At 36.6% G+C, this 21,002-nt stretch overlaps 1 protein-coding gene across 1 annotated transcript in view; it reads left to right on the forward strand.

Moving 5' to 3' along the window:
• The window catches only part of RBKS (ribokinase), a gene marked incomplete at both ends in the record, with an annotated part of 65,167 nt that overhangs the window by 17,549 nt on the left and 26,616 nt on the right, over nucleotides 1-21,002 (forward strand). Inside the window, 5 exons of the mRNA XM_079550823.1 lie at nucleotides 820-952; nucleotides 5,933-5,996; nucleotides 8,754-8,816; nucleotides 15,291-15,455; nucleotides 20,333-20,424. Coding sequence (XP_079406949.1) covers nucleotides 820-952; nucleotides 5,933-5,996; nucleotides 8,754-8,816; nucleotides 15,291-15,455; nucleotides 20,333-20,424 — 517 coding nt within the window. The remainder of the gene's footprint in view (nucleotides 1-819; nucleotides 953-5,932; nucleotides 5,997-8,753; nucleotides 8,817-15,290; nucleotides 15,456-20,332; nucleotides 20,425-21,002) is intronic.

Raw genomic sequence — 21,002 nt, forward strand, 5'->3', positions numbered from 1 at the left:
TTCTTTCAACTTTTTCTGGAGGTAGCAAAATGTCTGGTGGCATTAACAACATTGCGATTCTACTTTGTTGTTTTTTTGTTCAAAATGGAAACTAAACTGAACTGTCTTGAATACATCCCCAATGGGTCTCCACTTGTATTAGTGCTCCTCTGTCTGGGCACCCATCCTCAGAAAGATGTCAGTGTAATTGGAGTCAGTTCAAAAGCAACAAAATGTTGAGGAGTTGTAGGGTTTGATTTAAAAGGGAGAGTAGTCACTGCTGAGTGACAGCAGAAGGGAGGAAAGCTTTGATAATGATCTACAATTTTCAGGGGTGTGAACATCAACAAAGTGAAAAATTACTTAGGGTGGTTCAAGAGTATATAATTAGATGTAATGAAGTTAAATGAACAGTGTGTAAAGGTGAGCTGAATGTTGCAGTAAAACAACATGAACAGTAAGACCTATAGATTTATTATGTATCTGTATTGAATTAAGACTGGGGAATCCCAGTCAGGCATCAACTGCTTCTTTTTCTGGTCGAAACATGAAACAGAAACAACAGAAATGCAATCCTAAGTAATAAATTAAGTTTAAGTTTAAGTAATAAACTAAGTAAAGTAAAAGTAATAAATGAGCAGCTTGACTGAGTGGCATATAAGGAATAAACATAAACTGGCGGTTTGTGGAATAGAGACCCTAAAAGGACTTTCTAGTCTTTGATGTTCATATTGAGTGGCTGTTGGACCGTTTAAAATTGTAAGAATGTAACTCTTATTTTGAAGATGGTTGCTATTTTCAGTCATTAATGTATGTAAATATTGCTTTAAATTGGAATAGCTTTACCACGAGATTGCCAAGAGCTGGAGAAACTATCCTTGGACAGAAGTTTTTCATTGGTTTTGGTGGGAAAGGGGCCAATCAATGTGTCCAGTCTGCTCGACTTGGGGCCAGGACCTCTCTGATCTGCAAGGTAAGCGCTGACTTGCTCTTGGATTGCAACTGAACAAAATGTTCATGCAAATTCCAGAAAACCTTTGGTTGTCTAACAAAAAAGAGCTTTTTTGTTGTTGTTGCTATTTTCTTTTTTTTCTTTTTTTAATCCCTCTCTAATTCTCTCTTCTTCTCCTTATTTCAGCTATAAATTTAAGTATGAAATATGATCAGGAGGCTGTTCTAAAAATGCTGCCAGAACCAAAGAGTAGTTGGCTAGAGATCTGGCAGAAATTGCACATAAATAAAGATTGCAAAATTTAAATTGATGTACCACAAAAGGAAGAATTAAGGAAAATTAGAGATGTTCAAAATTCAAGTAAACTTGGTCCTTATGCTCCCTGTTGTTAGAACTGTCAGGGCTTCAATGATGACATTCAGGTGCTAGATACTGCAGTCAACCAGCTACTTTGTAGTTGATTATAAAAAACAAACACTGGTAAAATAGTAACAAATTCAGGAAGGAATATAAATAGACCATTGGACTGATTCTGCCTGGCAGACACTATATTTTGCAGTCCTTTTATTTTTGCCATTAAATGTTATTGGTTTTGAGTGGTCGTTATTAAGAATAATATTGAATTTTGTCTCTTTGTAGCCTTATTGTCTAACCCATACTATCTGCAGATGAAGCTTCAGATGGCCTGGATGCACTTTGTTATTGCCATAGTGGGGAGAGGATGCTGAGTTTGTTGGATCATCAGCTGCTAGGGGTTTTTTATGGAGTACCAAAGACATCTCGGGGAAACCTTTCTCACTACTTATCAACCTTATATTTAGGTGAAAGATTGATAACTATAAATCTGAATTATACCTTCAAGCACTTCTGTGGGTCATTATCTCTAGTTGTTCTGTAGTACTGTTTTTCGTTTGATTTGTTGGTTGGGTTTGTTTTGTTGGTTTTTTTTGTTGTTGTTGTTGTTTTTAAATTTATACTGAGAATGTTTGTACTTTTTTAATATTTAAAGTATTTGATCATCTTTGCATTCAGCAGTGATCAGATTCTAGCACAAGATGAATTGGCAATGATTCTCTGCTAACATTTCCTGCTAAATGTTAAAGAGGTTTTTTTTTCACTGAAAGTGTGAATTTTGTTTTATTTTTTAATGGTCTAAGCTATGTTCAGTGAATACGTGTTCCTGGAACCATTTGCATTCCTAATAAAATTTAGTAATTTCTAGTTACTTTCCAAAATCATATTTATGCCATTTCAGTAAAACCTATTTTTCTTTCTTTCTTTCTTTCTTTCTTTCTTTCTTTCTTTCTTTCTTTCTTTCTTTCTTTCTTTCTTTCTTTCTTTCTTTCTTTCTTTCTTTCTTTCTTTCTTTCTTTCTTTCTTTCTTTCTTTCTTTCTTTCTTTCTTTCTTTCTTTCTTTCTTTCTTTCTTTTCTTTCTTTCTTTCTTCCTTTCTTCCTTTCTTTCTTTCTTTCTTTCTTTCTTTCTTTCTCTCTTTCTCTCTTTTCTCTCTTTCTCTCTTTCTCTCTTTCTCTCTTTCCTCTCTTTCTCTCTTTCCTCTCTTTCTCTCTTTTTCTCTCTTTCTCTCTTTCTCTCTTTCTCTCTTTCTCTCTTCCTTCCTTCCTTCCTTCCTTCCTTCCTTCCTTCCTTCCTTCCTTCCTTCCTTCCTTCCTTCCTTCCTTCCTTCCTTCCTTCCTTCCTTCCTTCCTTCCTTCCTTCCTTCCTTCCTTCCTTCCTTCCTTCCTTTCTTTCTTTCTTTCTTTCTTTCTTTCTTTCGGAGGTATATGTAGCACAGAATGCTGTTGATTTTAGTTTTAAATCCAAATACCAAGTTTGACTAGTGGAAATGCAAACATTATTCCACCTCCTGCCTAAGAATCAGTGGAACTGAGTGCTGTTACTCTGGGTTATCAATATCTATCATAGTATTGATCTTTAAACTGCCTTCTTCAGTTTGCTTGGTACAGTAAAACAACATATTGATGGAACAGATGCAGCTTCGAAAGACAAGAAAGACAATGGTTCAGAGAAGCATACAAGATTGCTATCAGGGAACTAGAGGATCTAAGAGAATAAGTGAATTGCTTGTGTTCATATAAGAACGCCTTTGCAGTACTGGAAAATGCACGACAGTCTTGAGAGGGTCCAAAGTCACCATCATGGCAGTCATTACCAAAAAATCTGCCAAAGCAGCCTAGATTAAGAACATGGAAGAAGGTTTATCTGAAAGACATTGTATGTGCTGAAAAAAGTCCTGTTTTACTTCTGACAAACAATTTGGGGTGGTTGTCACTGGACATTTGTATCATAGCCTGATAACGCATATGCTAAATTCTTCTTAATCCTCAGCTGCATTTCGTTCTTACTCAGAAAGTGCTGGACTACCACATTATGTAGTGATCTCTTTAGGTGATCTGTAAGCCAAACTGAGGAGAAAGTGCTTGAATGCTCACTTAATTGTAAGAACTTAGATATATGAAAGACACAGACCAGATTATGATGGTTATCTCAATTGTTTTTGTGTTTTCTGTTAACACCATACTTTTCTTTAAAACCATTCTCAAAGCAACAGAGAGAGTAAGCACTCTCTAAAAATGTTTATGTAGAATAGATTGAAAAAATGGTCGAGAAGTATACGTTTTTGTTGGAATTAATTTTCAGGTACAGATGAGTTTGATTCTTTCAGCTATTATGATGCCAGCCAGCTCTCCTAGCTGCATATGGGAAACATAGTAAGCAAGGAGAACCCAGGTTGAAAAATACTGATGTAATTCCACTCATGCTAATGTGCAAACCATGAGACCATAATGCATGTCTAACTGCTATTGCTAAGAACTCAAGAAAGAAGAAATGCTGCTTCAGCACATATAACGTTCTGTGGTCAACAGAGTAAGACATTTAGTTTTCTGTTTATCCAGTAGTCTGTCTGGCAGAGTTAGAGCAAAAACAAAAAATGTTGAAAACAATGTTACATAATTTGACATGGTCAGTAAGAATGCCTTTAATCTAAAATGAGTCTGATTCCCAGTACTCTATCTTCCTCGGAGGTAAAGTCTGAATGGAAAGATAAGCCCTTCAAACGCATAGGGATTAACAGGGTTGGATGCTGATGAACTAACATGGAAAAAAGTTTCCAGAGGAAAAGGACGTTAAAAGAACTTCTCCAAGGGCTTCCCTCTAGTTCTGAGATCTGTTGCTGTGAGCAAAAGTGCCATGGCTGATCTCAGTTGTTGTGACAGTTGAACAATAAGGGGTGCCTGCCTTTCAGTTATGTAGGTCCCAGAGCTGAAGGAAGTTGGTTTCAGTTGAGCTTTCGGGAAATAGTTACGAAATACTTCATTGCTGAAATAACTGAGCAAATCCTGAGATTTGTTGTAGAAGCTCTGTGGCAGATAGGGAGGGAAAAGATCCATCAGGTGGAATGCATTTCCATAGTCCAGCCATTAGGCTACAAAGGTGAGCACAACTTATGCTTGAATTGCAGGTGGCCACAGTCATCCAGCAAAAGCAGTCAGAAGATGCATGCCTGTCTGGCAAACTGGGAGTAGTCAGAGATATTCTAATATGCAGAATTATTCTAGTCAGAAATATTCTAATATGCAAACAATGAATAACACAGTGACTAAAGAAAATGTTGGTTTTGTTCTTTTCATTGTTACTGTTTTTTTCCCCTTTCCTAGAGAAGCATTTCATCTGATTACACTGTTCTGATCTACATTGCTGTCCTCTTTTAGTAAAAGACTGGGACCTACTCTAATCATGCTTTATAAAAATCCCTTATAGAAGATGTCAGAAATGAAAGTGTGTTTCAAAACATGGTTATGCAAGAGAATAAGTGAGGGGAAGAATCACTCATCCGTGACTCTACAAATTTTAGAATTCCAAATTGCAGGATTTGATTTTTGTAGGATTTGATCACTGTTAGTACTCAAGCCTTCTCAGAGCTTATTAATAGACAGAATTCATATTTTTATCTATTTAGACAAATTTCTAAGCAGGCATCAGAGGCAGCTGCTTTGTACTTTGTAGTAACTCAGAGACAGCTTTAGCTATTAGTGCTGTTCTATGGGAAGACGGATCATTAGTCAGGGACTCTTCATCTATGGACGATGACCAGGATATTCATTTGGTTTCTTATCTGAAATATGACTTTCTTTCTCTGGAAACAATACTTCTGATATCATTGGTCAGTCATTGATACTGCTCAGATATACAACTTGCTCTTGGAAGTAGGAGCATGAACTGTGAGTGCTGAAGACATACAGGCTAAAATTGGTGAACTAAAAACCATGTTGGCTTTATATTCTAAACACTATTTTTGACATTAAGTTAGACTATTTTTTCCTCCATATACCTCATCTTCTTTTTTTCAGCTTGTGTAATGTAACCAAAACAAATGTTTATTACTCCGACTAAACAGAAAGCAGAAATCTGTTCATCTCAAAGGATTAGTGCAACTGAAATTACAAGGTTTTTAACTTGCTTTTAGAAAAACATCAGAGTATAGCTTGATTCTCTAACTCATCTCATCTGGGTCTGGCGGTGCTGGATAAAACAAACATGTTGAATTCATAAACAATTCATCCAGTACTGAGAAATTATAGAAATCAGAAATGCCATGTTTATAGTCACTTTCTAGATCATAATCACTGATATTTTTCCACTAAGAAAACTCTACGTAGAAAATTCAAATATGAACTGCACTTAAGAAGAACACTGAAGTTGCTACTAATGTTGTCAATTAAAAACCAACTAATGGTCCAGGACTACAAGATTCAGAACACTTCCAGACAGTATCATTTTCAAGGGAACACAGTGGTTGTATGAGAATGAAACTTGAAAACAGAGACATGGGTAGAGGAGGGGTGTAATAGAGAAGGACAGATCTGCAGGATGCTATTCCAAAAATAAGACAAAGTGCTGCAAAATAGAAAATATTCTATTCAAATTGCATTAGAGCATTCTGCTGCCTATGTGATAACCAATCTTTTTTTGTTTTGTACAGGTTGGGAAAGATTCCTTTGGCAATGATTATGTTGCAAATTTGAAGAAGAACGGTGTTTCTACAGGTAAACTTTTACTTTAAAGAAGCCTTTTTAATTATTTCTAAGCTTTAAAAATTAATATCAAATGTGTGTGTTTTTTTGTTTGTTTTTTTTTGTTGTTGTTGTTTTTCAAATTTAATTGCCTTATTGGGTATGTCTTACCATTCAGAACGCCAAATAGTTATTTTGACACAAATGGGAGGAATGAATGATTATGGGTGGACTTCTGATGTCAGCTGTTCCACTAAAAATAAAATGTAATGTTATTACCTCTAAGTCTCAGATGATTGCATCAGTAAAAGTCACTTGAAGATAACTTACTGTTATGCATATGTTTAGGCTGGCATTGATAGCGATAACGCCTGATGAGAAACGGAAAAATCCAGTTTGATTATCCTTTCTCTATTTCATGTTGGGAGAGAAGGAAAAAAAATAGAAATGCATTTGTCAACTCAGTGCATTTCATTTCTTTAAAATGGGCCGCTGTTTATTAATACATCTGTACACAAAAAGCAACAGTGAAAGACTTTCAGTAAAAGGGAGAGTTGAGCATTCACAATATACTATTATCTTTGCACCTTTGGAACTTTAATTCTCTCTCTTGTGTAAATGTATTACTGTGTGCTGCTTAACTACATGATCACAGTTTGTTTAAAGCCCCTCGTCTCTTTCAGTGTGGACAGAGTGGACAGATTAAGTCACCGAGTGGCAATTCAGTATTCTGTTTATTCTGTTTAATATGCAGCATCAAGTTTCATTTATTGCATTATTCAAGTCTCACTTTAAAGGGAGAATTATTAGTATTTTGTGGGCTCCTTTATTATGCTTATCAGTATAGCATCTAAATATTTCACAAATATATACAGAAGTTTATTCTTTGCATATCTTCCAACTTACACAAGCAACCAGGCAAAGATACCATAAAACCAATGTCTGTTAGTTATAAATCAATCCAAAGCAAGCCTACCTTATGAATAAAGTCTTTGATCACGTAAAAATACCCTATTATAATGCATAACACTTAATCAAAATGTATATTCCACAGCCAACCTTACATCTCTTCTTTTCTGATTTAAATGATTGAGTCTTGGATCCCAGCTTGCATTCCAAGATTTGGAGGCAAGGATGATTCAGCGTACACAGACGTTTTCACACAGGACTATCGTATGTCAGTCCCATGACTTGCTTTTCATCCCAGTTTAATCCACATCTAGCCCATCCCTGTAATTATATACGTAAGGATAATGGCTACTGGACCCTTGCTGCAACTCTGCTTCTGTCCACTTCATATCTTAGATCCTTGTCATATGACTTTTTTTTTTAACGCTCTTCTACTTCTTAATATACCACCTTACCCCTTTTCTTTTCAGTTCCAGTCTGTTTCCCAACTTCCCCACTCTTTCTGTCTGCACAACCAACCAGCTACCAGTACTGCTCAGACCATTTAGATCTTTACTGATGTGTGGCTCTCTCCCTCCAATGCTAGCTCTTCTGCATTTGAACTGACCAGTTAACTGCTTCCTCATGCAGCATACTTTCTGCACAAGGAGCACAGAAGACACAAGGTCTTTGCTTTTTAATTCTAATGTGCAAACCTAGCTCATGGTAAAAGAAACTATAATTGCAAGAAAAGTTCTGCTCTGACCCATGTAACTGAGCTAGATAAGGGATCCCTCAAGGCGAGTAATTCCAGTACTTTAGCAGATCTGCATAAGCATGATGTTATGGGTTTTTTTTTCGGCCTTGTTCAAATTTGAACAGGTATTTAAATTTTCCAGAAAGAGCACTGCTTGAGAAAGAATCCAGCCCTTGAGCAGCCTCAGGTCCATGTTCTAAAATGTTAAAACAACGGAGCTTCTTAAACAAAAGGTCATCAGAATTTACCTCAAATACAATAGTGTATTTTTCATACATACACTTTTTAGGGAAAGAAAATGAACTTCTTTGACAGGTGTTTTACTATAGTGTTCACAGAATCACAGAATCACAAAATGAGCAGGGTTGGAAGAGACCTCAAGGATCATGAATCTCCAACCCCCTGCCACCAAGGAGGCAAGGCCAGCAACCTCATTATTTAATAGTAGACTGGGCTGCCCAGAGCCCTGTCCAACCTGGCCTTGAACGCCTCCAGGAATGGGGCATCCACACCAGATGTTAGGTGTTGGGTTTTACCTAACACAATCCATTATCGTTGAAACTTTCGGCTCACTGGTTAATATTTGACAAATTATCTGACGTCTGAAAACCTGCTCTTACAGTAGTAAATATTGAACAATCTTTATAACAGACAGTGCTGCCAGCTTAACTTCTAGATATCTGAATAATAATGCCAAGAGGAAACATATAGCCTCATGCTGCCTTCATACTACGTGTTAATGTTTCTCTTGAAAATGCAAATGTATGGGGAATTAAATGCTGTGTTATTTTAATATCTTTGGTTTCTCCAGCCTTGACTATTGTTCTACTGGATAAAATAAATACTTCCATGTAGGAGTAGAGAGTGCCTGAGAAAGCTGTATAAATAACATGCTTTCTTTAAAGCCGGGATGTAGCCAAATTAAAGAATGTTGGACTCACATTTCTGTTTTGTGGGTGTAAATTAACACTTTTTGTTTTTGTTAGCTTCTCTGGCATTGTTGCACATGAAAGAGTAATTAGCATTTTTAAATTGCTGGAGGTTATGAGTTCGTTTTAGATTTAATTCAATTAAACTGAATCACATGCTATTGGTTGAAAGTGATGTATTGAACTAATGCATGCTGTAACTTTTCCCTTTCTTAGCATTTGTAGGTCAGACTGCAGATGCTGTTACTGGAACTGCTTCAATAATTGTCAACAGTGAAGGTACATTATTTCTACTCAGAGTTGTCTTCTTCATTATGTCTCTACTGCCTCAAAAAATACCATCTTTGACTTGTCATTTTTAACTGTGGAATTAGTTTTTTACATCTTTCATCTTTTTCATGGTCTTATTCATACATTATTGCAAATTTGTAGAATGAGATGCCTAACAGCATCAGAATCAGACTCCTATACTTTCAATGCGATGGCCATAATTCAACCAGCCAGCTGATCTATCCATTTTCACATTGTTCACAGGAGAAAGTGCATCAGAATGAGGTTAAAGCTTTCCTTTTCCTCTATGACTTGCTTAGCACTTCTGCCGTGAGAGAAGTTTGCCTCCTGAGTACACTGAATGAATCATTATGCTCTGAATCAGAAAATATAATTGTCCTTAGTATTAGTAGAAATATTTACGCTATTCTTGTAATATTACTGCAATTCTTGATCCCAGGCTGCATCTGCAGTGTTGAATACACGATTAAATAGCAAATCTGTTTTTCCCCATGTTAGTTTTCCTTTGCTCTCATGTTGCAGGGGAAGAAGGAGAGAAGGGTTATGTTTTCATATTCCTCTTCAAGTCTGCTAAACTATCTTCTGAAAACTTTATTTTTTCTTCAAGCAAACTGTGACTGAGAACTCTTAGGAAAAGCACTTGAGTCTAGATAAAACTTTAGAGCACAGGATAAATAATGTTTATGCAAACATAACAGATTAAGTGTGACTGAATTAATTCACTTTTGGTGCACTAATAGCCTTCACTTGAACAGGTACCGCAGCTTAGCTGACACATCAACTTAACAAGTTCCTATGTAGCTTGATGGTACACTGGGCTACAGCTCAAGAGGGTGAAGGAAACGTGGCTATTTGCTCCAGGAGCAAACCTGGGAAGGAATGGGGACTAAAGGCAAGTCTACACAGGAACATTCAGGAAAATTAAGCAAACTCGTTGGAGATGTGAGTTTAATTTTGCCTAAGAAAGATTAATCAAATGCATGACAGCTCTAATTCAGGAATAAGGTAGCTCTAATACACTGAATAAACTGGATACCTACCTTCTCTTGATTTGGATTAGCAGGTAAATTGTCACAGATCTTAAGCATTCTTTCTTTTGCTGCATGCAGTCACTACTGCAAGCACTGTAAATGGGTGAGACAGTGAGAATCCAGTAGGGCATATTCCCAGGCCTCACAGCTTTGTGCATAATTGGCTCTAGGTCTGTTATCCAGAATGACTGCATAAGAAGCAATCTAAGTATTTCTTAAATATGTATGGCCAGCTAAGGTAACCATGGCTGAGATTGGAAAAAGTAGAAATTAATTTCTGAAGGATAAGAAACAAAAGCACCTTGTGGATTTAAAACCTGTACAAGCATTAGGAAAGGGAAACTGATTGTTCAGTGTCACATGGTTAACCTTAAGTGTTAGTGTGAACGATCTCTGATAGTCTTGTGGTTCTCACAGTGAACAGAATAATGCATAATGTGATGTAGTTTGTTTCTTTCAGAAACTACAAAAAATCCTAAATTAAGTTACCACTGGCCTCAGATTTAATTTAAAATCTAGTTACAAACCTGGTCAAAACTGTGCTGTAAAGCAAACAGATGCACAGAATTGGTAATGGTTCTGGTTGTTGCTTCTGTCTAAAACCATCTGGCGCCTGAATTGAGTAAATTGTAATAAAATAGCAGTACTTATGTGCTTGCTGTTGCAAGAGACACTTCTTTTCTTGTAGAAACCTGGCTGATTTGACCTAAACAGGTTTTACCGCACTTTTTAAAGGGCTTGTCTACACATGCATGCTTTACCACAGTAGTTGAGCTGGCGTAGCTGAGACATCACAGCAGTCAGTGCAGACCCATGTGAAAGTTTCTGCAAGCTCAAATTATATGTAAATGGGAAGCATTTGGTGGTGTGTAGGGGGGACAGGGGGCCTTGGTTTGTGTTAAGATAATGAGAAGCAAATAGAAAACATAGATACTGCTTTAAATCATGATGTTTTAATTGCTGTATTTTTGTGTGCCTCACCTGCATCTTACCAGTTCTTTACAAAGTAGTGACACAGAAAATACCAACTGCAATCAACAGTGTAATATCACAGGAGGAAGTGGGAGAGATTCTCAAATAGAGAGAGCATACTATGATGGAGGAAAAGAAAACCAATGAAACCAGAATCAGAGGAGGTTCTGAAGTAGAGATTCCCTTGTATTACTTGTGTCTGTCTGTCCAGCGCTGCTGCTGAATTTCTGGGAAGATTTTTGCTGAGTTACACAGATATAACTCAACCATTATTTTAATTGGCAAAATAATTAAAAAATGGAAAATTATCAAGTGCATTTTATATTCTCAAAAATGCATTATATTTGGAGACAATACAGTGTCATTTCAGTGAAAGAAAGGTTAAATCCTGCTTTAATTCAAAATGGCGGGGAGATGTTTAACAAGTTTATGGTAGTGCTGGATAATGTACAACCCAGAGATGCTGTAAAAGATTCACTCTGGGCTGGTCTCAAAAATCTGTACAGCACTTTTTTTCTGGAACCTGGTGTTCCTGTCAAGTTCTTTCTTTTATATGACTTCCTTTTCAGATAGGTTTAGATCAAACACAATCTTCAACTCTGGGACTCTGTGTACTTCTAATCTGTACTTCCACTCTCAAGGAGAAAAATTGGTACCTCAAGCCACTTTTCTTAACATGTTTTCTTTGAGGTGCGTTGTACCACTGAACTGCAGCTTCTTCTTTCAGCTTGCTTTCTTTCCACTAGCTATCACTTAACCACACCTTCTGCTAATGGTGTTTTACTGAGTCGTAAGAACTCCATAAAATTATGAGATGTACTGGACCATTATGTATACATGTAGAGAAGGAAAAAAACTCTATGAATAATTTCTTTTACTTAATTATGTCTAAAGCTTATTGCAGCTTTATCCATATCTGGTACTGACTTGATGCTGCCATTAAGCTGCTCTGACTGGACCAGTAGCTTGAACCAATCTGACAACTTTCATATTCATGGCAAATATTCACTTGAGGGGACAACAGAGATTGGCAGGTCATGATTTAAGTGCTCTTGATTATTGCAAGCTAAAACTAAATTCACCTATAGAGAATACTGTGAGATAACCCTCACTTGAGATAGGCTTTACACTGACTTGATGAGGATATTAATCATTCATCAACAGTGAATATGCAATATTTGTAAGTAAATGTACTTTCAATACTGAAGCACTGGTTGTATAAAAACATTCAAAATATACGTTTCAATTGGGCTCAATAAACACAGCAAACTTAGAATACATATGCCAACTTGATTGAATTGTACTTTCCAAAGAGAAAACTTTGTTTTGAACCTTCAGGATTGTAAATAAATGTCACTGAATTTTTATCGAATTTCTATGTATTGACATTCATCATAAACGTGAATGTTCTACATAGAAAACTGTTCAGTGCTTCTACCAAGTCACTCCACAGAAATTATTGTACTATGACACACCCAAAACATGCCCTTGTAGTCATGAATTGTGTGATTTAGCAGCAAATATTTTCCTTGTAACATTATTTTCTGGTCACAAACATGTTCTTTTTTCCCAATTAACTAATATTCAGAAGTTCTGTACCTATTGTTTAAACTGTATTCTTTGAGATCTTGAATGAGTTCTAAGCACTACTGATGACTTTTAGCCTCTTCATCCTGTATTAACAGTAAAGTGAGGATTATTGCACTGTGGTGTTTACTGCTCTCCACTGAGAGTTCTCATCTGGTGGCATGTATAAAAGGATACTTGGAAGAAAAATATAGTTGGAGTTATCTAGCCTTCTAAGAAGGAACAGCAGCAGGGTTAGAAGGCCAGCCAAGAACAGTATTTACATATACATACATGTGCTGTTTAAAGTATTGATTGGACTTAATCCCCATCTGGTGTAAGCTTCCGTAAGTTTATCAGCTTTATTTAGCTATTCTAGTTTTCAAGAGCTGTGAATGTGGCCTTTATTTTAGCTGACATCTGCAAAACTTACAATTCTATAGATGCTCCCTACAAAAAAACGATGAACTTTTAGTTTATGCACTAATATTTTAGAATTAGCTTTAACACAGTGAATATCTTTCTGTCATTCTTAGTATGGGCAACATTTTCACCTCACTGGAGTTGTTTCTAAGTTATGTGAATGTTTTAAAGCTTCATCTACAGTTGAACACAGACATTTTTCAGATAGTTTATGTTCACCTCAAAAGGCTATCTAAGAAACGGAAGACTGAAAAACATCTGAAAATACTTACCTCCTTGTTGAAGGAACCTAGAAAACTAATCCTTAGAAATTAGTTTTCTTAGAATTCTCTAGAATGTAGAATGTTTTGGAAAACTTGAAATTTGTTAATGTTGGACAAGATGAATCCGTCCCCTGTTTACCATCTGTCTTTAACTCTGTTGTCCCTGGTGCTGATTTCCCATCTGATTTCCCTGGCAAGAAATAGTTGCTTCCAACAAGATGGGTGCTGGTAATACAGAATTCTGGTATTAGTTGTTAATACACGGGTCGAGATTCTGCTTTCATGCACACTGGTATAAATTTCTGGTGACTGTTGTCATTCACAGTCAGTGTGGTATGCATAGCTAAGAACAGAATGTGGCTTTTTATTTACAGCTTGAGTTTAAGCCAGTCAAGTCTGTTACAGCGCAGTAGGTACTTCATTTCTCTGGCAGGTATGGTTTGCTTGCTTTAAAGCAGACTTTGAGTCTCTGGCCTTTTGTTGTTACAAAGAAAAGCTTCTGAATGTAATCCAATGCAGCATGGTCTATCTTGAATTTGCACATATAAGTTTAAGCAAACAGCCTTCCTTATCGCCTTGGGCCATTAGCTCTAAAGACTAATAATAATATACATGTCAGTACAGCTAAATAGTTTAGCAAGATAATGCAGCAAGACATGTAGATAGAGTCTCAGATTCTATGTAGCATGGAGTCAAGGCAGAAATGAAATATATTTTGTTCTACCAATTCGTTGTGGTTTATTTATTTATCTATTTACTGCTTTATTACATAAACTTTCAGCATATATGCTTGGCAAAATAGTTGCTTTTTGCCTTTGAAAGTCTCCTTTGCAGGTTTCAGATATCTTTGATAGCATTTGCTTGTTGCAGAAGATTTTTTTCTTTCTGTTTTTTAATCGGAGATGCCCATCATTGTCTGTTGAAAAGCAGGGCGTTGGCTTTAAATGCTGAGGTTTTGCTTTTCAAATGCAGCTGTTCTGTACCAAACCATTGACAGCAGAATTGCTTTGGAAAGCTTGGGCCCCTCCCTCTGAGATCATTATATTATTCTTTCCATTGTCCTGCTTTCTTTTCAGAGCACATTTAGGGAGACAAGCTTTGCACGTTTCTTATTCAAAGGACTTTGAAGTCTTATTCAAGAAAAATAATGTACTTAAAAACATAAATATTTATTTACAGAGTAATTCAGTTCATCACAGAATTGGTATCCTTTAATGATTGGCAGTCCTTAAAGGAACCTTCAGCGGGGGCGGGCTGAGCCTGTAAATCAAGGAGCAACTGACTTATTGAATTTAATACCTGAGTGATTAATAATAAATTTTAATTTGAAGGCACCCATGCCTGAAGGTCTCTAGGTGTTGTAACAGAGATTAAAAAAGAAACAAAGAAACTGCAATAAAAGAGGGCAACTTGCACGTCTGGAGAAAAACAAAAACCTATTTGGAACCTACGTAAATGAACCTCTTCACCTAACTGTAAAACAAACGACAAGACTGAAAAGGATCTTAGAGTGCTTTGAGATACTGCTGTGTGTAAAGCTTTGCTTAGAGCATTCAACCAGCCAGCTTCAAGTTCAGAAAGGTCTGTTATCCACTTTTCTTACTTACTTCTAAGGGTTTCTTCAGCCACAAGCATTATCTCAGTTTTTTTGTAACATGCTGATTCTGGTTTTCATATTGTTTAGGGGCTCTAACTTGAAGCTTCACGAATAGACAGAGAAAGTCTGCATTTCTGAAACACATAATTTGGACGCACATAATTTTCATTGCTTTGTGAAATATCCTGTTACCTGCTCACGGGAAGATTGATCGTGATGCTTTTGTCTTCAAATACTATTGCAGTAATTTAGGAAAAGACACATATCAGTCTTGGTGTATGTTCCATATCTTCAGTGTGACTAGTATAGTGCTTCTTTACGGTTCATTAGAAATACTGAAATTAGAGTGGGGAAAGTTCATTCATGACTTTCCTGAAGAGATATATGCTGCATTTGTTGCATTGTATTGTATTTGTTAATCCTTCAATTGTTTTGATTATCTTCTGATATAATTGGATATTTGAAAATGCCACAAGTATTAAATTGTTTCTAGGGTTTTTTGAAAGAAAACTGAAATCATCATCTAAAAGGTATTGTAGAAAAGCAAAGGACTGTTTTACATACTTTATTGCAAAAAGTTAACGCAAAAAATATTATATCTTCTCTTTAGGACAGAATGTTATTGTCATAGTTCCAGGAGCCAATCTGCTTTTAAATTCTGAAGACCTGAAGAGAGCTTCTGATATCATCTGTAAAGCCAAAGTGGTTGTCTGCCAGCTAGAAATAACCCCTGCTGTTTCTCTTGAAGCGCTGAAAATGGCACGTGCTAGTGGAGGTAATTTAGCATAAGCCTTTCTGTGTCCTTCGCTCGTGTTGCATGAAAACTATTCTTTATTGTGCTTTCAAAGTGAAGATCATGTGGTCTTTTCTGTCATACCAGTATTATTTAGAACTGAAACAATGACCAACAAATTCATGCTACGCTAGTGAAAACCGAATTCAGTTTTTAAATTTTGCTACATTTAACTTGAATGGCAAATCAGTCTCTACCCTTCTAATCCCATATATGGCTGGTACTGCTTTTTCTCTGATTTTCATGCTGTGACTAAAGACACTGTAATGTCATTAGGTCAGGAACTATGGGCCTGACTCTGGTCTTGTGCCAGTGCAGAACAAGCATAAAGAATGCAAGTCAGTTGAGTTCTGCACACAACAAAGTGAATGAAATAACCTCAAAAACAGACTTATGCCCTTGTTCTTGTAGCAAAGCAATAAGTATGACTGTGGTTTTTCTGCATGGAAGTTAATATCCCTAATTTTAAAATTTTAAAAAAAGAGCTTTTTCTTTTTAACAAAGATTCTTAGAGTGTGAGTTGGCATGCTGCCGTTGGATAGATAGTCATGGTCTATGGTCTGTGAAATTATTAGTAATTGTTACTGTGCTGTTCTTTTAAATGTAGGCCCTTGTTCCTTCAGTGTAAAATATACCTGGATAAAAGCTGGCATTTTGCTTGAACAAGATGGGGTTTCACTACCAACATGATGCTTTTGTTCTTTAAGTGTCTGTAATTCCTTCAGTTACTCAAGCACAATTACCACAGTATTTGTACAACGCTAAGTAAATAATTATGCAAGTGAAGCATCTATATTGTATTAAACTTATGTTGTTCTCATTTATCAAGACTGTGGATAGACTATGAGGGATCAGCTCAAATGGTCAGCTGTGCAGCTGGTCGCAGAAGGAACTGGGATCAGAACTAACTGGATCCCTGCAGCTGGGTCCAGACTTGCTCCAGTAGATCATAGCACCTTGGGCTTCTTTGCTCCTCAGTCACCCTGCAGCACTGAGCACTGCTGTGCAGCTGTTGTCATTTCTGTTGTTCATGCACTAGTGAAGGCATCATAGAGTCAGAACCATAGGTTGGAAAAGACCTCCAAGACCAACCAGTCCAACCATCCACCTATCACCACTATTTTCCATTAAGCTATGTCCCTTAGTACAACATCTAAACATTTCCTGAACACCACCACAAGTGACTCCACCACCTCCCTGGGCACTCCAGCACCTGACCACTCTTTTGGAGAAGTTCTTCTTCAGATGTAGGAGAACTTCATGCATCCTTTTCACATATTTTGTGCTGATTCAAGTGGCTATGTTACATGCAAGCCCGAGAGAGATTTTCTTTGGTAGTAATATCGGTAATAGTCCTAAACTGTACGAACTATACTCTGTGCACACAGAAGAATTTTTTTTTGCTTCTATTTGAAATGCAAATTAAAAAAAAAAATTTAAACTTCACTTAACTGAGTAACTAGCACCTGGGATGCTTACAGTCTGCATAAGGAGGGGGCAACAGAACTTGCTATGTTTTAGTTTTAAATTTTTATGAAAATTGATAACATTGTTAATCTAGTGGCTAATGGAATATAATTGGTTCATGAACCAATATCAATGACTTATTTTGTCTTCTTCTAAGTCTGCACATAGTTCTAGTAAAGTTGCTTTATTTTTTTGTCACTTCCTTATGGCAGGATACCAGCCCATGTCAGAAAATCCAAACCTGATACACACAACAGGCATGCAGGCATTTAGCAACTGCAGAGAACACAACATATTGAGGAGAGATTGTGGTAACTGTGGGCCAGCACTAGTTCTGTGCTGTCAGTCTGCTGTCATTGTGCAGGTCTTGTGTCAGCAGAGTTTGGGTTGCTTCTGCTATAAAGCAACTGGCTACACATGTTCACGTGTCGTGATGCAGTCAAATTTAAATAAACAGCTGAGTTTGTAGCATTGTAAAAATCCATCCTTAGCCAATTCTAAATTGTTAATGCAATTTTCTTTTTTTTTTTTTAGCCTGCTATACGCTCATGTATAATGCAGTAATGTGTGTTAGGATGTGCAGTATTTTTGTTGAACAGATGCATATCCAGATGTCTCAAACCACAGCTTCAAGGTTGTTTTTTTTTGCCTGTTTTTCTTCATTCTTACTGAAACGAAATAACCATTAAGATGGAAAAAGAATATGGATGCTCATGGAAAACCCCTTTGCTTCTGTTGAGTGCACATGACACAGATTTGTTAGAGAAGGAGACATCTTGTGTTCTGACATCCTGTAATTGTAGCACTGATTGTTGAAGACAATCTCAGGGTGAAGGAAAGTCAAGAAGGAAGGAAGGGAGGGGTTGTGAATAACCTAAGTGGGTATAAATTGCAGTGGAAATCTGATTGGAAAATGTTAGGTTGTAATGGCCACATGCTGCTTCCAAGAGGAGAACCACTTCATTTATGGGCAAAATATTATCGTGCACCAAAGTCTGTAAAGCGGTTTTCAGGCTCCTGTAATGCCAAGCTCTATAAATGACAGATAACTCTATATAAAGACAGATAACTCCAGCCTGTTAACACTGTAAGGAAGAATGGCATTAGCCAGGTCTGGAAGCAGCTTCAGCTATTAAGGTTGTATGTCACTTTCAAGTAGATCAAGTGCTTCAACTTTTTAATCATGGGTTGCAGTTTTTCATACAAGCTGTTTATTCGTGGTTAAATTATTTGTAGAATTCTGCCAAGACAGTGGCTTCAGAAACTAGGCCATGGAAAACTGCCATCCAGTCTACGTGCCTTTAAAAGGTGTAGACTGGCTACCTCAAAACTTAGTAAAGACTTGATACCAAGGGAGATTTCATTTAAAGATAAGACTTTACAGTATGAAAATCTGCCTAATTTTTACTGTGTTACCTGCTTTTGGAAGGTAACTACCTTCAACACAGACTTTCAGAGTCATTCCTGACTCTGATCCTAAGCAGCTTCTTTTACACTGATATTGATTTCTTGGAGGCCAAGGAAATAGAGGTTCTCCTTTCAGTTCTCTTCCTTCTTCCTCTGACATCTCAAAAAATTAATTCCTTTTATGCTTCCCATGTCTGAAATCTATGCTTCCCCCCCCGCCATTCCAACCCAGCTTTGTCTCTTCTATATTCATACTATTAAGAATGGAGAGTATGTTAGGAGAATGGGTCTTGGCAAATGGAAAGGCAGAGATTGGGCAGAAAATAATCTGGTGTTCCTAAGGGGAACACAAGTCCTGTTTTTCACAGATTGAAAGACAATCTTAAGGTTCTTCCATCTCCCCAGTGCTCAGCAAATATTAAACATGGGAGTGAACTACATAATACCAACATATTCCAACCTGTTCATGATGAGTCTGCATTACTTAAAGCCCAAGCTGGAACACTTCTAGTGCTGTTCATGACCATTGTATATGTCATTATAATACTATAGGACTGAGTTTGTTTTTCAGTATGTACTGTTTGTTGGAGTTTTTTGTTTGTTTGTTTTGGTTATGAATGTATACCTTAAATATTTATTTTTTTTAAATAAAAAAAACTTAATTAGGGTGGCAATTCAGAAAATAGGAAGTGTAAGAGTTAAGTTTGCCTATGAAAGCTTAATTTGTCTCTTTTCTGCATATATATTAGGTTGCAGTCTTTAATTAAGTGTTCACATGCTGTTTTTCAGTGGTATGTGATCATATAATTAAAGAGTTTATTATAATACATACTGTATTGTAATAATGTAAGGGAGCCAAATGAAGATTTTACTGGAAATCCTAATTCTGACGTTTTCTGACTTCTGAGTAAATGCCTTTGTGCTTTTAATAAGATTATTTTTAACGAGACAAATAGACATGATAAAGTCACAGGCAACTTTCTGAAGTATTAATCAAAATGAGTATCCTCTAAACTTGTTGGAGCTGAGATTTCGGAAAGCTTTGAGGATCTTTCTCTTTAGGGAGCTAAGTGGGATTCAGAAGTGTTCTGGGTGTCCGTGTACTATAGCTTAGAGTCTAAATAAACATATAGGGCTGAAAATACAGGCATCTAAATTGGAAGATTTGATCACTTGCAATATTTCTCAAGTAAGAGAGTGCACTTTACATAAAAGCGATGGCCGTGTAGTTAAAAGACAGCAGCATTCAACATAACATTGGCAAAATGAGAAACTAACTCTGAGGACTTCCTGTATTAACAGTGAAGTCACTTACACTCTGTCCTCATGACAAACCTTTTCTACTGTTACACAGAGCCTTAGGCTACAGTTTCGGATTAGGTTAACTAACATATTCTACCATACCTTAGCTAAGGTTTTAGCTCTGCCAGATAACATATTAAAAATATACAGTGCTTTGTCTACACTAGAGTTTTACAGTGTGGCAGTTTGAACAAGTTAGGTAACACATTCAAAACCACATTTAAATCCCTGTCTGGACACGTCCTTCATTAGTCTATATCCCTGTCTCTTCATGTATAGAATGCAGATAACAACATAGAAAAAAATCTAGAACTAAATAGGTTCTTGTAAAACCTGTTAAAATCCTCTAAGAAGAACCATCAGTTAAACAATTTGTATTTGCTTAAGACTTTTCCTGTGCTGTTTTTTTTTTTAATTAATAATTTGTTGCTTTTTTTTCCTGTTACTTGTCTGTCATGTTCCTATTATGTGACTGAACATTAATTAGATGGGAATTTTAATATAATAAAACTTCTAGCAGTTCTATAAAATGAAGACATAGAAAATGAGAGTCATTTGCATTTAATGCTAAACACTGGGGGCTGTGAATGCAATCTTGGAAGGTATTAACCACAATGATATTCCAGGTGTTGTGTTAATCTAAAATACTAGAGGTTTAGACTTTTTTCCATTTTTTTTTTCAGTAAAAACCTTGTTTAACCCTGCTCCAGCCCTTGCTGACCTAGATCCAGAATTTTATACCCATTCTGACATCTTCTGCTGCAATGAAACTGAGGTAATGATCGTATAGGATGCTAAAGAAGTCTTCACCAGTAAAGCTTAAGGGGGATTCTGTTCTCAGAAATGCAGCATGGGGAGCAGAAAAACTAAGCTGTGTTCCTCCTCCATAGGATTTCTGGAGGTAACAGGTTTAATCCCTGACTTAATGAGTAAAGAGGAATATTCTAGAATTCATTTCAATTACATTCAAAATTAAATTAATTGTTTCCAGCAGGAAAGTTGTATCCAGCCTCCCTTACAAGTAGATGAGTAAAACAAATCCATAAAAGGACACTAAGATGCTAGTACTGAGTGGTAAATATTAAAATAGATCCTTGTCCTCGTTCTGCGGTCCCTTGATATGATTAGCAGCAATGCGCTAGCCGTAGCGTTCTGACAGTTTTAAACTCGCTTGCCAGGAGGTGATGCATGCATGCTGCACTTGATGGTAAATAGCAGCTTCATATGCCTCTTCCTGTCAGATCTGTTTGCAGTGAGTCTGTTTCTCTGGCCCTTCAACTGTGCGTTTTCTCTTTTTCTTTCCATCTTTCCCGCTCTTTTCTAATTCAAGCATTTTATTTCTCCCCAAGCAAA

Source organism: Tetrao urogallus (assembly GCF_951394365.1).
Source record: "Tetrao urogallus genome assembly, chromosome: 2".
Lineage (NCBI taxonomy): Eukaryota > Metazoa > Chordata > Aves > Galliformes > Phasianidae > Tetrao > Tetrao urogallus.